The 16,519-nt window shown below is 61.6% G+C and overlaps 3 protein-coding genes across 5 annotated transcripts; all 3 read left to right on the forward strand.

Moving 5' to 3' along the window:
• Positions 1–97: 97 nt before the first annotated feature.
• FIGLA (folliculogenesis specific bHLH transcription factor) lies at positions 98–2,417 on the forward strand. 2 transcript variants are annotated; one of them, XM_074852015.1, is made up of 4 exons: positions 98–337; positions 1,238–1,390; positions 1,656–1,808; positions 2,071–2,417. In XM_074852015.1, the coding sequence occupies exons 1-4, from the start codon at positions 113–115 to the stop codon at positions 2,089–2,091; spliced, it is 552 nt and encodes a 183-aa protein (XP_074708116.1). In that variant the 5' UTR covers positions 98–112; the 3' UTR covers positions 2,092–2,417. The 2 variants fall into 2 exon arrangements, with proteins under 2 accessions (XP_074708116.1, XP_074708117.1); XM_074852016.1 differs by having other exon boundaries at positions 1,659–1,808.
• A 782-nt stretch (positions 2,418–3,199) lies between these two features.
• On the forward strand, positions 3,200–13,536 carry ADD2 (adducin 2). 2 transcript variants are annotated; one of them, XM_074852013.1, is made up of 15 exons: positions 3,200–3,316; positions 4,005–4,188; positions 4,923–5,061; positions 5,505–5,656; positions 6,232–6,312; positions 6,408–6,557; positions 6,641–6,784; positions 6,888–6,986; positions 7,553–7,729; positions 7,847–8,104; positions 8,336–8,455; positions 8,575–8,664; positions 8,789–8,945; positions 9,038–9,169; positions 10,121–13,536. In XM_074852013.1, exons 2-15 carry the CDS (start codon positions 4,006–4,008, stop codon positions 10,420–10,422), a joined length of 2,184 nt encoding a protein of 727 aa, XP_074708114.1. In that variant the 5' UTR covers positions 3,200–3,316; position 4,005; the 3' UTR covers positions 10,423–13,536. The 2 variants fall into 2 exon arrangements, with proteins under 2 accessions (XP_074708114.1, XP_074708113.1); XM_074852012.1 differs by lacking the exon at positions 3,200–3,316 and having other exon boundaries at positions 4,054–5,061.
• A 259-nt stretch (positions 13,537–13,795) lies between these two features.
• Positions 13,796–16,441, forward strand: SNRNP27 (small nuclear ribonucleoprotein U4/U6.U5 subunit 27). The gene is made up of 6 exons (XM_074852262.1): positions 13,796–13,879; positions 14,459–14,579; positions 14,735–14,847; positions 14,996–15,075; positions 15,196–15,260; positions 15,888–16,441. The coding sequence occupies exons 1-6, from the start codon at positions 13,843–13,845 to the stop codon at positions 15,940–15,942; spliced, it is 471 nt and encodes a 156-aa protein (XP_074708363.1). The 5' UTR covers positions 13,796–13,842; the 3' UTR covers positions 15,943–16,441.
• Positions 16,442–16,519: the final 78 nt, after the last annotated feature.

Genomic DNA, 16,519 nt, shown 5'->3' on the forward strand with positions numbered 1-16,519 from the left:
CACCTGCAGCTCGTTGAGCTCCCAGGGTATTTAAGGGCCTTTTTAAAAGCGTTTTCTCTCTTTTTAGGCAGCAGGGTGAGGTTGGGGTGCAGGATTTATCCCTTCCTTAGGTATGGGGGATGCCAGCAGAGCTGGGGGGCAGCCGGCAGGGGTCCTGATGCCCACCCCAGCCCCTGAGGTGCTGGAGAGGGTGCTGAGTCAGCAGTACGGACCCCTGCCCCGCGCCGCCGCCATCGCCCGCCTGCGCAAGCAGCCGGCCGGGGGCTACCAGCCAGCCGGCGACCTGGCGGACGTGCTGGAACGACGGCAGGCGGCCAACGCCAAGGAGCGCCAGAGGGTGAGGGGACCCCCCAAAACTGATCCACACCTCCCCCCCCCCACCCCCCCCCAAAAAAAAACCCAAGCAAATCCTAGCGAGCTGCAAGAAATGTCCCATCGTGGTGGCACCCAGGGCCACCCCAGGGCTGCTCTAGTCAGGGGACACGCACCACCATCACCCTGAAGTTGCTTGGCAGCAGGTTATGGGGAGGGGGGTGCCTGTGCGTCTGCCTTTGGAAGGCCTGGTTTAATCCTGGGAGACCTGATTTAATTCTAGGAGGGCCTGGTTTAATCCTAGGGTGCCCAGTTTAATTCTAGGAGGGCCTGGTTTAATCCTCGGAGAGCCCAGTTTAAATCTAGGAGGGCCTGGTTTAATTCTCGGAGAGCCCAGTTTAATCCTAGGGCACCCAGTTTAATTCTAGAAGGGCCTGGTTTAATCCTAGGGTGCCCAGTTTAATTCTAGGAGGGCCTAGTTTAATCCTAGGGCACCCAGTTTAATTCTAGGAGGGCCTGGTTTAATCCTCGGAGAGCCCAGTTTAATTCTAGGAGGCCCTGGTTTAATCCTAGGGCACCCAGTTTAATTCTAGGAGGGCCTGGTTTAATCCTAGGGCACCCAGTTTAATTCTAGAAGGGCCTGGTTTAATCCTAGGGTGCCCAGTTTAATTCTAGGAGGGCCTAGTTTAATCCTAGGGCACCCAGTTTAATTCTAGGAGGGCCTAGTTTAATCCTAGGGCACCCAGTTTAATTCTAGAAGGGCCTGGTTTAATCCTAGGGCACCCAGTTTAACTCTAGGAGGCCCTGATTTAATCCTAGGGCGCCCAGTTTAACTCTAGGAGGCCCTGGTTTAATCCTCGGAGACCCCAGTTTCGTCCTAGGGTCACCCCAGCTGGGTATAACTCAATTTATTTCCTCCTGGCAGATCAAAAACCTGAACAGCGGCTTCTCGACGCTGAAGACCATCGTGCCCTTCATCCCCCGCGACCGCAAACCCAGCAAAGTCGACACCCTGAAAGCTGCCGCCGAGTACATCCGCCTGCTGCGCCTTGTGCTGGAAGAAACGGGGGGCTTCAAGGTATGGGGGGGGCAGGGGGTCTTGCCCCAAAATAGACCCCCCCCCTCTAACGTGGGTGGGGTTTGGGGGGCCTGGGAGGGATTTTCTTGCTTGACATTTTTTCAGGTTGCAATTAATTTAAAAATGGAAAATAAATTGACAACTTCTTCCTCCAGGGTGGGGAGGGTTTCTCAGAGCAGAAGGATGGGGGGGGGACACACAGACCCTCAATTTCAGTGTATTTTTTAGTTCCCCTTTGCATTTTTCTCCCTCATTTTCCCACCAGCAGGACACTGATGCTGAGCAGGAGCTGGGTGACAGCGGGGGGGTCCCCTCAGGGGGGGCCCCCAGGACCTGGCCTGGCAGTGCCCCCCCCTGCCTGTGGCATCCCCCCACCCTGCCCTCCTGCCCCGGGCCGCTGCAGGAGTTTGGGGGGCCGGTGAGTTGGGGGGGGGGGGGGGGGTGTCAGCCCTGGGTGGGGACGGTGGGGTTGGGCACACCCTGGGGGGGGCGGGGGGGCACCCCAGGGGTGAGGGGGGCACCCATGGGCCTTGCAGGGAGCTCCCACCCGTGTGCTCGGGGGTTTGGAAGCCTCTGGTTTATCCTGACATAAACGGGGGTTGATTCAAATCAGCTTTTACCCCCTTAAATTATTCCAAAGGAGCAAAAAATCTTTTTTTTTTCTTTTTTCCTTTTTGAAGGTTTTTCCGGCCAATCCGTAACAAAACGGGGGGTGTCCTGCAGAGACTCGCGGGGGACCCCGTGCGAGGGCCAAGTTTGATGCTCAAGCACTAATTTTTGGGGCTGCGGCTCCTGTCGTGGGGCCGGATCCAGCCCCACATCCCACTAAACCCAGTACCTCAACCTGCCCCGAACTGGGCGGGGGGGGAGCATCCATCACCCCTAAAACGCGGTGGGGAGGCTGGAGCTGTAATTAATTGCTGTATGAAAACGTAATTAGCAATTAGCAGTGCTGCTCCTTCCCCCGCCAGGTAAGGGCTGGTTTAATATAATTCCTAATAAAATGGGATTTTGGGGGTGTCTGCGATGCTTGTGTGTGTTTCCCCCTCCCTGTTTATTTGAGTTTCCCGGGGGGGGGGGGGGGGGTCCGTGGGTTCCCACCCCCCTCCCGTGGGGCGGGGCGGGGGGAGGCGGCGGGGCCACGCGTGGCGTGTCGGCAGAGGGAGCTGGACCTGCGCGGGGGGTGGGGGGGGGGGGGCGGAGGGGGGGGGGGCGGCCCTTTGTCAGGATGCTCTGAGGAGGAGGAGGTGGGTGATGGCAGCATCCTCCCGGCCGCAGCATCCCCCTCCCTCGGGGAGGGTTTGGGGGGCTGGGGGGGGGGGGAGCAGCTGGGTGACACCCCCCCACCCCCTTTTTCCTTCTTTAATCTCGCCCCCCAAGCTGGCTGCATGCAGATATGGGGGGGGGGGGGGGGGGGCGGCATCTCATCCCATCCCATCCCCCCCCCCAAGGCCTTTATCCTCTGAGGGCGGTGGGTACCCGACCCCCCCCACCCCATAAATCCACATCCACGGGGGGGTGCAATGCTGCAGGCCCCCCCCCACACCCCCCAATTCATCTCTTTTTTTTTTTTTTTTTTTTTTTTTTAAAATATCCTCATCCGCCATCCCTGCGGCTGCCGCAGCGGCGTTGGGTGCGGCGAGGGCGGAGGCGGCCAGGGATGCTTGTGGCGGGGGGGGGGGGGGGGCGGGATGCAACCTGGGGGTGTCCCCCCCCCACCCCAGCACCGAGTGATGGCGGGGGGACCCTTAGACACCCCTTTGCTCTCCCTTCTCCTTCTTGGGGGGAAAATCCACGGGGATGCTCAGGACCTCACCGCCGCCTGACGCTCGCCCTCTGGTGTGGGCCGGGGGCTGCCGTGGGACACGCCCCCCCCCCCCCCCGAATTTTACCCTGGAAAAGGCCCCCCACTTTCTTCTGAGCCAGGTCAGTCCCTGAGCAGCAAAACTGGGGGGACATGGGGAGCTCTGGGGGGTGGTGGGGGGGGAGATGCTCTGCTTTTACATTGGTGAAAGCACCGAGTGATGGGGGGGGGGGGGGGGGCTCTGTTTGGGGGTGCCCCTTGGGATTTGGGGGAGCAGCTCAGGTTTGGGCAACTGGCTCTTCCTCGTGTGCACCCCCTCATATTTTTGGGGGTGCGAGCGATGCCCTGTATTTGGGGGGAGCAGCCCCCCCAAAACACCTCATTGATGACACCCTCAGCTGGTGGGGGGGGTCCGCGGGGGCTGCAATTGGCCCCCGAAACACGCGGCAGCACCGCGGCGTCAACCCCTCGATGGCGTTTGGCCCCGTTTTGGGGCCGCCCCAGGGCGGGTGTCACCGGTGCTGCTCCCATCAGTGCACTGAGCTGCCCGTTCTCAGCCGCTGCTTCCCCCCCCCGGGGGGGGGGGTAACTGAGCCTGGGCGGTGCAGGCAGCGGGGACACCCCCCCCCCCCCCCCCGAGTGTCTCCTGCTGCCAACTCATCACACCGATGGGCAGGGCGGGGGCCGGCCGCGGCTTATCTCCGGGGCGCAGCTGGGGGATATTTTCGGTGGCTTCTTCGCAATCTGTATTTGTGGAGGGGATGGGGGTGACGGGGACTGACACCGTCCGTCCGTCCGTCCCGCCGGCAGGATGAGCACGGCCGCCAGCCCGGAGCCCCTGCCCTCGCCCCCCGCCCCTGCGCCCCGGTATCTGGAGGGTTTGGCCGAGGATGACCCCGAGTACCTGCGGGCGCGGAACATGGCGGCCGACCTGCGCCAGGACTTCAACATGATGGAGCAGAAGAAACGGGTCACCATGATCCTCCAGAGCCCGGTGAGGGACCCCAAACCCCAACTCCTGTCCCCAAACCCCATCTCCTGTCCCCACCCCACCTCCTGTCCCCACCCCATCCCTCCCATCCCAAAGCAAATGCCCCCACGTGTTGGCTCGGGGCATGTCCCCACCTGGCTGGTGGTGCCACTGTCACCACCGTGCCACCAAGCTGGTGATGTCACTGCCACCAAGCCTGTGGTGGTGCTGTCATTAAGTTGCCAGTGCCACCGCTGTCACCATGCCACCAAGCCAGTGGTGTCACTGACACCAAGCTGGCGATACTGCCATCACTGTGCCACCAAGTTGGTGGTGCCACCATTACCATGTCACTAAGCCGGTGGTGCCACCATCACTGTGTCACCAAGCCGGTGGTGTCCCTGACACCAAGCTGGTGGTGCCACCATCACTGTGTCACCAAGCCAGCGGTGTCACTGACACCAAGCCCATGGTGCCACCATCACCACGTCACCAAGCCCGTGATGCCACCATCACCGTGTCACCAAGTTGCTGGTGCCACTTCCACCAAGCTGGTGGTGCCACCATCACCGTGTCACCAAGCCGGTGGTGTCCCTGACACCAAGCCCATGGTGCCACCATCACCATGTCACCAAGCTGCTGGTGCCACTTCCACCAAGCTGGTGGTGCCCCCACCCCGGTGCCACCGGATGGTCCCTGCTCGGTCACCATGTCCCTGTCCCGGGGGAGGTGACACTGGTGGGGCCGGGATGCCGCAGTCTTTCAGGGAGGAGCTGGAGAGCCTCATCCAGGAGCAGATGAAGAAGGGGAACAACTCGTCCCACGTCTGGGCCCTGCGGCAGATCGCTGACTTCATGGCCACCACGTCCCCCGCTGTCCTCCCCACCTCCCCTATGGGTACGGCCACACCTGCCAAGGGCTTTCTGGGGGGAAAATGGAACAATTTGGTGAAATTTTTGAGGGTTTTTCTTAATTTATGGGGTTGTAGGTGATAAAAGATCTGGTAGGGCTCCATCTTTCCTTTCATTTCTAGTAGAGGAGGTGGGAAAGGGCAAGGGGGTAGGGAGGGATTGGGACCTCAGGGACAGAAGGGGGGTCACTCTGCTGCCCCCAACCAGTCACCCCTGAAACCTGGGGGTCCCCAAAACCTTGGGGGCCCCTGAAACCTTTGGGACCATCAAACCTTAGGGGCCACCAAACCTTTGAGATGACCAAACCCAGCTCCACAACCCTCTGCTCCCCCGTCCCTGCAAAACCCCCAGGGTTGGGGAGCGGGGGGGAGTTAACCCTGCCCCCCCTCCCCATCTCCCGCTCACCATGAGGGGGTGGCACGTCCCCAGGGCTGGCAGCTGTCACCCCCATCAATGACCTGCACGGCCCCGAGGCGCCGGCACTGGCCAAGGGGGAGCGGTTGATGCGCTGCAAGGTGGGCAGCATCCACCGCCTGCTCGACCTCTACGGCTGGGCCCAGCTGGGACACGCCGCCGTCACCGTGAGCACCCCGACACCGTGGGGGGGGGTCGGGGGGGGGGGTGTTCCCTTCGGGAGGGGGGTACTTTTGGGCTTTGGGATTGTTTGGGGGGTTTGGGACGGGTGGGTGTTATGGGCGTTTTGGAGTAGGGTGCAGGGGTTGGGAGTTTTGGGGGGTTTTTTCGGGGGGGGGGTGTTGAGGGAAATTTTTGGGTGTCTTATATTTTGGGGGGGCTTTGGGGAGTGTTTGGGGGGGTTGGTTTTCTTGGGAGGGGTTTTGAGGGGTTTGGGTGGGTGAGGTTTACAGGGTTTGGGGGTGGGTTTTGGGGGGGTTGAGTGGGTTGGTGGTTTTGGGGGGGGCAGGGGTTTGGGGGTTTTTTTGGGGGGGTTGGGGGGTTCTTTGGGGGAGTTGGTTTTTATATGTGGGTTGGGATCTGTTGGGGGAGTTGATTTTTTGGGGGAGGGGGGAGTTTGGGATGATTTTGGGCAGCTGAGGATTTTTGGGGGGTTTTGGTGGAAGGGTTAGGTTTGGGGGTGGGGGGGTTGTTGTTTATTTTTTAATTTTTTTATACCCACATGGGCTTTTTCCTGGCGCAGCTGCGGGTGAGCAAGGAGCAGGAGCATTTCTTGGTGGCCCCGCAGGGGCTGGCATGCAGCGAGGTGACAGCCGCCAGCCTGGTGAGTGCGCCTGTCCCTGTCATCCCCCCCACCACAAACCCTCCTGGGGTGGGGGGGCACCAGCCACCTCTGAGCCCCCAAATCTCCACCCCCAGATCAAGGTGAACGTGCTGGGGGCCGTGGTGGAGCAGGGCAGCACCAGCTTCGCCCCCGACGCCCGCAGCTTCAGCCTCCACGCCGCCATCTACGCCGCCCGCCCCGACACCCGCTGCATCATCCGCTTGCACACGCCGGCCACCGCCGCAGTAAGATATTGGGGGGGGGGGACAAATGGGATTTTTTAGGGGGGACGGGGAGGGGTTTTGTCACCCTGCCTGCTCCGCCGCAGGTGTCGGCCATGCGCTGCGGCGTGCTGCCCATCTCCCGCGCCGCGCTGCTGCTGGGGGACGTCGCCTACTTCGACTTCCGCGGGGAGGTGGAGGACGAAGCCGATCGGGTCGAGCTCCAAAAATCCCTCGGTCCCACCTGCAAGGTGAGGGGACACTGAGTGGGGGGGGGATGAGGGCCACCCCGCTGTCCCCGTCCCCTCCTCCTTGCCCCGCTGACGTCTCCCCTCCCCGTGCTCGGTGCTGCAGATCCTGGTGCTGCGCAACCACGGGGTGCTGGCGCTGGGTGACACCGCCGAGGAGGCCTTTTACAGCATCTTCCATCTGCAGGCGGCCTGCGAGATCCAGGTGAGCGCCCGGCCCGTGCCGGGGCGTGTGCTGAGCTGTGCGTGGTCTCAGCTGCCAGGGTGATGCCCCTGGGAATGTGCACCGAGCTGTGCACGGGCTCAGCTGCCAGCACCGTGCCCCAGGAGCTTGCGCTGAGCTGTGCTGGGTCTCTGAAGGCAGCGGGTTGCTCTGAGACCGTGCACTGAGCTGTGCCAGGTCTCTGCAGCCAGCACTGTGCCCTGGGACCATGCACTGAGCTGTGCCGGTCTCTGCAGCCAGCGCTGTGCCCTGGCACCATGCACTGAGCTGTGCCAGGTCTCTGTCACCAGCGCTGTGCCCTGGCTCCATGCACTGAGCTGTGCCAGGTCTCTGCCACCAGCGCTGTGCCCTGGCTCCATGCACTGAGCTGTGTACAGTCTCTGCAGCCAGCGCTGTGCCCTGGGACCATGCACTGAGCTGTGCCAGGTCTCTGCCACCAGCACAGTGCCCAGGATGGGACAGACCAGCGCAGCCGCGGGGCCCGCGGGCAGGTCTGGGGCCATCCCCCTCCGGCTGCATCAGCTGCTTCTCCCCGGGCTCGGCCGTAGGTGTCGGCGCTGGCGAGCGCGGGCGGCGCGGAGAACCTGATCGTGCTGGAGCGCGCCAAGCACCGGCCCCACGAGGTGGGCTCCGTGCGCTGGGCCGGCAGCACCTTCGGGCCCATGCAGAAGAGCCGCTTGGGCGAGCACGAATTCGAAGCCCTGATGAGGATGCTGGACAACCTGGTGAGCACCAGCCAGTGCCAAAAAGCATCAAGCTCCCCCGAAACGCACAAAAATATCTTTTTTTTTTTTTTTTTTATCCCTGTATTATTCACAACCGAGCGCTCTCTGCCTTTCCAGGGTTACCGCACGGGCTACACCTACCGCTACCCCTTCGTGCAGGAGAAGAGCAAGCCCAAAAGTGACGTGCTGATCCCCGCCACGGTGACGGCCTTCGTCTTCGAGGAGGAGGCCGCCCCCGTGCCCGCGCTGCGGCAGCACGCCCAGAAGCAACAGAAGGAGAAGACGCGGTGGCTCAACACCCCCAACACCTACATGAGGGTCAACGTGGCCGAGGAGCAGCAGGGCAGCGCCGGCAGCCAGAAAACTAAGACGACGGTGCGGGGCTGCCACGACGTCCCGGGGAGGGGGGGTTGGTTAATTTGGGACGGGGGCTGGCTTGGGGAATGGCACCAGCCCCCCGACCCTATATTTATTTTAAAATCCCACCTCCCCAGCCCTGAGGGCCGAGCACCACAGGTTTTATCGGGGTCTCCCCTCTATGCAACATGCATTTATTGGGGTCTCCTCTCTTCACTGATGTGTATTTATCGGGGTTTCCACACGCAGTGGCTGAAAGCAGACGAGGTGGAAAAAGGCAGCAGCGGGACCCCCATCCGAATCGAGAACCCCAACCAGTTTGTGCCCCTCTACACGGACCCGCAGGAGGTGCTGGAGATGAGGAACAAGGTACAGTCCCCGTCTTGGAAGTCCCCGATGGGTTTTGGGACGCGGGTGCAGGGGTCTCGGCAGACCCTGGGGCAAGGGGGAGGCTTTTTCCCTCTCCTCACTCTGCATCTCGCCCGCAGATCCGGGAGCAAAACCGCCAGGACGTGAAGTCGGCCGGGCCCCAGTCACAGCTGCTGGCCAGCGTGATCGCCGAGACCAGCCGCAGCCCCGTGCGTCCCCCCGTGTCCCCAGCCCCACGTCCCCTCCCCGGAGCACCCAGCCCCTTCCCTGCCTCCTCGGCATCCCACCAGTTGGAGGTGGGGAGGTGACACCGCTCCGGGGGGGCTCTTTCAGTCCACAGAGAGCCATTTGGGGGATGCAGAGGCCAAAGAGGCGTCCCAGGAGGAGGCACCCCCCGAACCGGAGCCCCCGAACCCCTTCAGCCAGCTCACGGACCAGGAGCTGGAGGAGTACAAGCAGGAGGTGGAGAGGAAAAAGCTGGGGCTGCAGGGTAGGAGGGGTACAGGGGAGCCCTGATCCCAAATCCCCCTCGGGGCCCGGCACCCAGCGGACCCCGGGGCCAGCGCATCTCTCCACCGGCAGGCGAGAAGGACAGCGCTGCAGAGGAGAGCCAGGCTCCCCCCGCTGAAAAATCCCCCCCCGCCTCCCCGCTGCAGAGCCCGGCCGCGGTGCCGGCAGAGAGCCCGGCCCCGACGCCTGCGGAGCCCTCGGAGGGTGAGTGGGGCCGGCGAGCGCCCGGGCTCGCCCAGCGAGCGGAGAGGAGGAGCTGGGGTGTCCAGTGAGCAACCAAAATGAGGGGGATGAGGGTGGCTGTAGCCAGACCACGCCAAAACGCAGATAAATGTCACCCTCCCGCATCCCTTTGCCTTTCCCTCGGGGGGTCCCCGCTTCGGTGGGGGCGAGCACCGACGGGGATTCACATCGCAAAGGCACCACTTGCCTTGAACGTCACAGCAGGAGGACGTGAGCGTCCACCAGTGGCTTTGCGGGGTGGCAGGGGACACCTCAGTCCCCCTCCGAACGCGTCGACGGGTGCGACGTTCCCGTTATTTTACGCTCCCTACAAACCGCAGCGGGTCTCGGGGCGCGGGAGAGGCTTCTCGCTTTCTCATCGTGTCTCTGGTGTCTGTCTGTCTGTCTCTCCACAAACGTCTTCCTTTCTCTTTCCTCCACGTGTGGCTTTCACCCAAGGAGTTACCTCTGACTCTGAATACTTGTCACCGTAGTAAGTACGGAGAGGCCGTCCTTGAGCCTCGCTAGCTCGGGGTGACCTTGCTCTCCGCGGCCCGTTTCAGACGCGCTCCTTTGGGGAGCGACACCCCGCTCAGGGTTTTGCAGAAGGAAATGCCTTGGGTTGCCTTGTTTTGGGTTTTTTTTGCTGCCTGCTTTATTTCCAGCGGCGAGGCCAGGACGGAGCCAGCCGCCTTCCCTGCCTGCCTCTTCCCAGCTCTCCATCCCACCGTCGCTTGTCCCGCGGGGAGGGGGGGGAAGAGTCAGGAAAGCAGCGCCTGCAGCGGGAGGGGATTTGGTCCCAGCGCTCTCCGTCCGTGGGAGCCAAATCCTGCTCCTGCCCAGGTTCAACCGGCGAGTTGGGGGAAATTTAAACCTCCACAGCGCCGGTCACCGCTGCCCCAAGCCTCACCTCTCCTCTTTCCCCTCCCCAAGGTGACAAGAAGGCGGACGGCGGCCAAGCGCCGGCCGATTCCGCCACCGAGAAGGAGCCGCCGGCGGTGGTAAACGGGAAGGACGAGGAGCAAAGCACCGAGGAAAACCTGGGCAAAACGGGGAGCCGGACAACCGCCCCCGCCGACGCCAACCAGGATGCCCCCAAGGAGAAGGAGACGGTGACCAGCAGCCCCGTCTCCCCCGAAGGTTCACCCTCCAAATCACCCTCGAAGAAGAAGAAGAAATTCCGGACCCCGTCTTTCCTGAAAAAAGGCAAAAAGAAGGAAAAGATCGAATCTTGAGTCTCCTCCGAGGCCTCCCGCCGCAGCGGCGGCCGGGAACCTCTCTGGACGGAGGCGCTGAGGCGGAGGGACGGCTCCTGCGTCGTGCGTCTGGCCGAGGCGCAGCCGAAAACCCCGGAGGCGAGTTGTTTTCTGGGTACTCCTGGCACGAGGCACCTCGTCCCCTGTCACCCGCTTTTGGAGGCGGTCACTGAGCTTACGAAAGATTGTGGCCCCTGTTTGCCGCTTGGGGAAATACCCGCTGCGATCTCCCTCCTCCCACGAGCTCTCCCTTCTCCCTCCTGGGCACCAGCCCCTTCCCACGCGTGGGCTGAGGGTTGTTTTTTTTTTCCCCACCCGCCGCTTGCAGAGCCCTCGTGAAATGTGGGGCGCAGCCCAAATCCGCTTGGTTTGAGGAAGAAAAGGGTGTTTTGTTGTTATTTTTTTTTCACCTTCTGTTTCAAGCTCCGCTGGAATGGCTTTGGCTTCACCCCTGGGGCAAAATTGTTGGCCACGTCGCCAGGGGAATCAGCTCAAGCCGAACGTGGAGGGATTGCTCTCCCCGAAGGAGAGGCCGAGGCAGTGGGCCTGGGAGCCTTTCCTTCCAGGATCGTAATCTTCCTCTCCCCGGGACGGAAAGCCACTTTCAGTCCCCTTCTCCTGGTGCCACCGTCTCACGTATTCACCGTACGAGGATTTCACACCGCCGGGAAAGCCCCCGCGACACTGCACGAACTGCACCTGAGAAGGGAGAAGAAAAGAGCCTCCGGGAAGTGTCTGTGTTATTTAAAACTGAGCAAAACTTCACTCACTAAGTGCTACTTTGGGATGAACACACGCTGCTGATTCACTTCAGTCAGAGGCACTGCCAACACCGCCACCCCCAACCCCACCACCACTTCCCGGCGACGCCGGCACCCGCGCCCGCCGCTGTGCCAGGTCTCTGCTCGCACCGACCCCGGGCTCAGCGAGCGCCCGTGCACGCAGCCAAGGCCAGATCGTTGCTTTTCCCCAGCTCTGGACTCCCGAGCACAAGATAAAATCCTCCTCCTTGGCGTTCCCGTCCCACCCAGCCTCGCCTCCCCGCCTCCAGCGCTCCGTACGGCGACACGACCCATTGTTACAACCTCCCAGCCGTGCCCAAAGGGAAGAAGAAAACCAGCGACGCCCACTTGCCCCGCAGCTGCTCCAACGCTGGTATTTAGGGGACAAAACCACCAGGATCGGCCCCCATCCTCCTGCAAACCACAGGGGTTTGCCATCTTCTGGGGGTGCTCACCCCAAGCCTGCCTGCACGGGCAGCTGCCTGCGTGGGCAACGCTGCTGTGGGGAAAGGGCTTCCCTGACAGAGCCCAAGCGCCCACCGGGTCCTGTCTGCCAGGGGCTTGGGCTGCAGCAAGGAGCCCCAGAACCCCCCCTCCGAGGGCACTGGGTTTCCTCACCCCAATATGATTTTCCCACGTGCCACCACTACATTTTCAAAGCCTGCTCGCTGCTGCGAGGCAGCTCTTGGTTTTTGTTTTCCCCACCAGAAGAGCAGAAAGCCCGTGGGCCAGGCAGCAATTTTGGGGGCGAAGACATGGGGCGGAGCGGGGCGCAGGCAGGGAGCAGTCAAAGGGAGGAGGTTTGTAAACACAGGTTGGTTTTCTTTGCAGAGCTGCGATATGGGGTGTGTCAGGCAAATTCTGAATTGAAAAGTCAAACGTGAGAAGCTTTTAAAAATTACAAAAATACACACCTAGCAGGTACGTTGCCGGAGCCCCAGAGCCGACCTGAGCCCAGTATTTGGGGAGAGCATTTGCCCTGTCTAAGGTCCACCCCAAGCTCCAGTGCTGGGTTAGAGCCACAGCCGCCCCATCATGCTCCTGCAAGGACCAGGGTGAGAGTGGGGGGCGAGGGGAGACCCTCAGCTCCTAAACTCACCACCCGTGACGGAGGGCGGCAACAGCAGCCCGGTGCTTGTGCCTATACTCATTGTCTCTTCAGCAGACAGCCTTTGAGCCACAAACCACAGCTCTGAACCGTTTCCCGTGGGGTGTTGTTTACTGCCACTGATTTTAAGGCTGCTTGAGGCCATTTTTGCCATCTAGCCTGTCCCCCTGCATGACCCAGGCCAGAAAAGCCCCCGCAGGGACAGCTGCGTTGCATCCCCCAGCCGGCACGGTCGCTCCCGGGGCGATTACCTGAATTACAACACTGCCGCACAGCCCAGCGCTGGAGCAGCCGGTGCCGCCGCAGGGAGGCTGCAGCCCCTTTTCCTCCAAGGGTCTGTCCCCAGGGGTTTTGTGACCCCTTTTCTCCAAGGGCTGGGGGTTTTTCAGAGGAGACAGGGATTTGTTTCCCCCCTCGGTGGAAGTCTGGGGCGCATCAGTCATCTCATGCAGCGTAGGGAAGGGAAAGATACCGGTGCCTTCAGCAGGGAGGAAGGCTCAAATGGCCGCCGCCGCGATGTGGGTCCTCAGCGCTTAGCTAGAAGAAAACAGATACAGGATCACCCCTCCGGATAACTTTTCCCTTCTCCCCTGCCAGCGTTTTGCCCGCTGCTTGCAGGCAGGCCCCTGGCTCGCTGCTTTTTCTCTCCCCTCTTTTTGGCAAGGCTGCCTGGACCCAAGCACCCCAGTCTGGGCTCTGGGTGTGGGTTTTCTGCAGCGGGGAGGTGGGGATGTATCCCTGGCTGCCGGCTGCGAGGCATATCGTTAGTCCAGTGTCCCAAGAGGTGTTGATCACGGCCCACAGGCCTTGTGCTCATCGCCCTCCATATCTGCACCCTCAACTGAAAGGAAGAGAGGCCGGATTTCCATCTTTGGCCACAGCTACACCGACACGCCGCAGGAAAAGGAGGGCGATGCCAGGGTTTCAACTGGATTCACACCTGTGTTGCTGCCTGGGGCTGGCAGACACCCCGGGCCCAGCCCGGAGGGCCCCGGTGAGGGTGCGGTTGCTGAACACCCACTGAAATGAAGCTGAGAAGAGGCTGCCTGCCCCCGGGTCTGCCGCCGCGGCCTGGAGGGGAGCAGGGGCGGGAGCGGGGCATCCACCTGCCTGCGGGCTGGCGAGGGCAACCGCCGGTGTCTGACAATCGTCGCTGGAAAGCGCTGTGTAACGCCTGTCTGTAAATAAACCCCGTGTTTGGCACCCGCCAGCGCTGTGGAGCTTGGGGCAGGGCGGGGGCTGAGGGGGTGTCATGGCCGCCCCGGGGGCCTGGGCCGGGACAGCACGGCCTCGCTGCCGGGGTGGGGGATCACGGCCTCGCCGAGGCTTCGGGCCCGCAGGCCCCGGCTCTGGATGCGGAGGGGAGGCCGCCCCGCAGCCGTGGGGACCCTCCCGGACCGTGTTCGCTGCGGAACCGAAAGGCGGCGGCGCCGGTTCCGGCGGGAGCGGGAAGGGGGACGGACCGGAAGTGCGCGGAGCGCGGCCGGAAGTGCGGGCTGAGGGGCGGCCATGGGCCGCAGCCGCTCCCGGTCGCCGCCGCGGCGCGGTGAGGGGGAATGGGGAGTGGGAGCGGGGCGGGGGGACTCAGGGAGAGGCTCCGGGGAGGATCCGGCGGGAGGAAGGAAGGATCCGGGCCCTTGGGGGGAAGGTGGAGGAGCCAGGCCCGGGGCGGGGAGCCCAGGCCCGCGGCCCAGGGGTAGGGGAGGGCCCTGGGGCTTCACCCAGCTCTTGGGCGAGGGGGTAAAACTCCTCCAGGGCGGTAAAACCCCTCTGTTCTTCGCTCTGGGGAGAGCAGAGGCTCCCTTCCTCCACCTCCTCCTCCTCCTCCCGCACACTGAATCCCGTCCCCCTCCACGCACCTCAGCCTTTCGGGGACCGACCTGCCGACAGGTTGGTCACCCCACTCCTGGGTGAAGGGCTTTTCCTGCCGCTCTTCCCACTTCTGGGGGTGCTGGTGGGGGTCTCTGAGCCCAGCCATGGAGGGATCGGTGGGAGGGGGTTGTTACAGAGTCTCTGCTTGGAAGCTGTCGCAGCGTCGGTGAGATTTTCTCTGAAAATCGGGCAGTGAAAGGGGAGAGATGTGAGGATGCAGAAACTAAGCCGAGCGCTGCCTTTCTCCGAGCAGAGCGCAGGCGTTCACGGTCCACCTCGCGGGAGAGGGAGAGGAGGCGAAGAGAGCGATCGCGGTCCCGGGACAGGGACAGGAGGAGGAGCCGTTCTCGCTCCCCGCACAGGAGACGGTCCAGGTGAGGGGCAGAAACACCAACACCGGGGTGGGGACGAGCTGGAGAGCCCGGCCAAGGGCAGCGAGGGGCTGGTGGGAACTTGTGAACGCTGTAAAACCGTCTGTGGTAACGGCACAGCCGGGGAGCTGCAAACACCCCTGCGTTTGCAACATCAGGTCACCGAGACGGCACCGATCCAGCTCCTCCTCCCCGCCGCGGCTGAAGGAGCGGCGGGATGAAGAGAAGAAGGAGGTAAAGGACTCCAAAGGCAAAGAGCGTCAGATCACAGGTGAGGGGATGGATTTTCCTCCTTAAATACATCCTGGGTTCCCCATTCGGGTTGGGACCAGCCCAGGGGACATGCGGGTGCTTGATTAAAGTGTTTTTGGTGAACCCCAGTGGCTGTGTTTTTTGAACTCATTTATTTCCCTCTGCAGAGGAGGATTTGCAGGGCAAGACAGAAGAGGAAATTGAGATGATGAAAACGATGGGGTTTGCCTCTTTCGACACAACAAAAGTGAGTGTGGGTCGGCTTGGTGGAGCCCACAGCTGCCTCCGATGGGCTTGGTGGTGTCACTGTGCCCTTTTTGGGGGTAACACGCTCAGTTTTGTGACCTTTTTTCTTAATGTCTTTCAGGGGAAGAAGGTGGACGGTGCCGCAAATGCGTACGCCATCAACGTGTCCCAGAAGAGGAAGTACAGGTTTGTGCCCAGCCTTTTTTTTTTTGGGAGGAAAGAGAATTTCTTTGATGAGGTAACGCAGCGCGGAGGAAACTCTGCGGCCGTACAGCGAAGCTGCTGTCTCTCAGTGCGTGCAGCGGGGGCGATCTGGCTTCTCGGGCCTTCAGAAAAAAGCAAAGTTTGCTGGTTTATTGTCAAACAGAGGTAAGAGGCCTCTGGTTTCTCCTGGAAGTGGTGAAAGCACAGAGATGAGCGGCGAAAGAGCACGTTGCCTGCGGGCAGGACGGGCCAGGTGTGGCCTGAGCGGAGTTGGAGCAGCGGGCCTGCTTAAGCAACACTGCCTGTTTCTTACCAAAAAAAACCAACCACTCAGTTTATCAATTCTGCTCCCTTTTTGATGGAAACTGGAGCGTGCAGCTGGGCTGTGCTGCCGGGCTTTGGCTTTTAGCTGGCCAGAGCCGAGCCCAAACGAGCCACCTCCTCGCTGGGAGGTTCCCTGCCCTCGTTTGTGCGAATCTGCGGGGAATTCGATTCCCCGCGGCCGCTGAGCGCGTTCACAGGATATTTTTGGGGTGGATTTCTTAGAGGTGGGAGCCCCACAGGGGTGTTGTCCCTGCGCTGATGCCAGTTCCTCCCCTCCGGCCGCAGGCAGTACATGAACAGAAAAGGAGGATTCAACAGACCCCTGGATTTCATCGCTTGACGCTGGGCTCGCTCGGGGGAGAACCACCCGCCGAGAAGGACGTCGCTCCCTGGCGCGGGCGGCTCAGAGACCGGATTTCAGAGGAATTTGGGGTTATTCCCAACAAATCCCGCCGCGCTCGCCCTGCCCCGCAGCCAGAGCGGGTACGAGTCACCGTTTCCCGGAGTCTTTGGTTTTGTTGTTTGTTTGGGGTTTTTTTTTTACAATATCCCTCGTGGTTTATTCCTCACCGGGATTTCGTTGTATTTTTCCTGTTGCTGTTTTTTGACACACCCTGTTCCCCGTTACAATAAAACCCTGTATATATTTTTCCTTTTATTTTTGTAATTCAGGAATAAAACGTGGACGAGGAGGCTGCTGGAAACCTCCATCCGGTTGTTTCCCCGAGCCATTGCAGTTGCATGTCCTGGGGACTTTATGCCCCAAAACGTTTTAGTTCCTGTGTCGCACAAATACATATAAATTTATACAAATAAATTAAAACACTGTTGCTGCAGCAGCACCCGTTTGGGGCCTTCTATTGCAGAAAACCGCTTTTTTTTTGCTTATTTTTCAGCGGCCCAGCTGGGTGTTTTCA

The sequence above is a fragment of the Strix uralensis genome, chromosome 28 (assembly GCF_047716275.1).
Source record: "Strix uralensis isolate ZFMK-TIS-50842 chromosome 28, bStrUra1, whole genome shotgun sequence".
Taxonomy (NCBI): Eukaryota; Metazoa; Chordata; class Aves; order Strigiformes; family Strigidae; genus Strix; species Strix uralensis.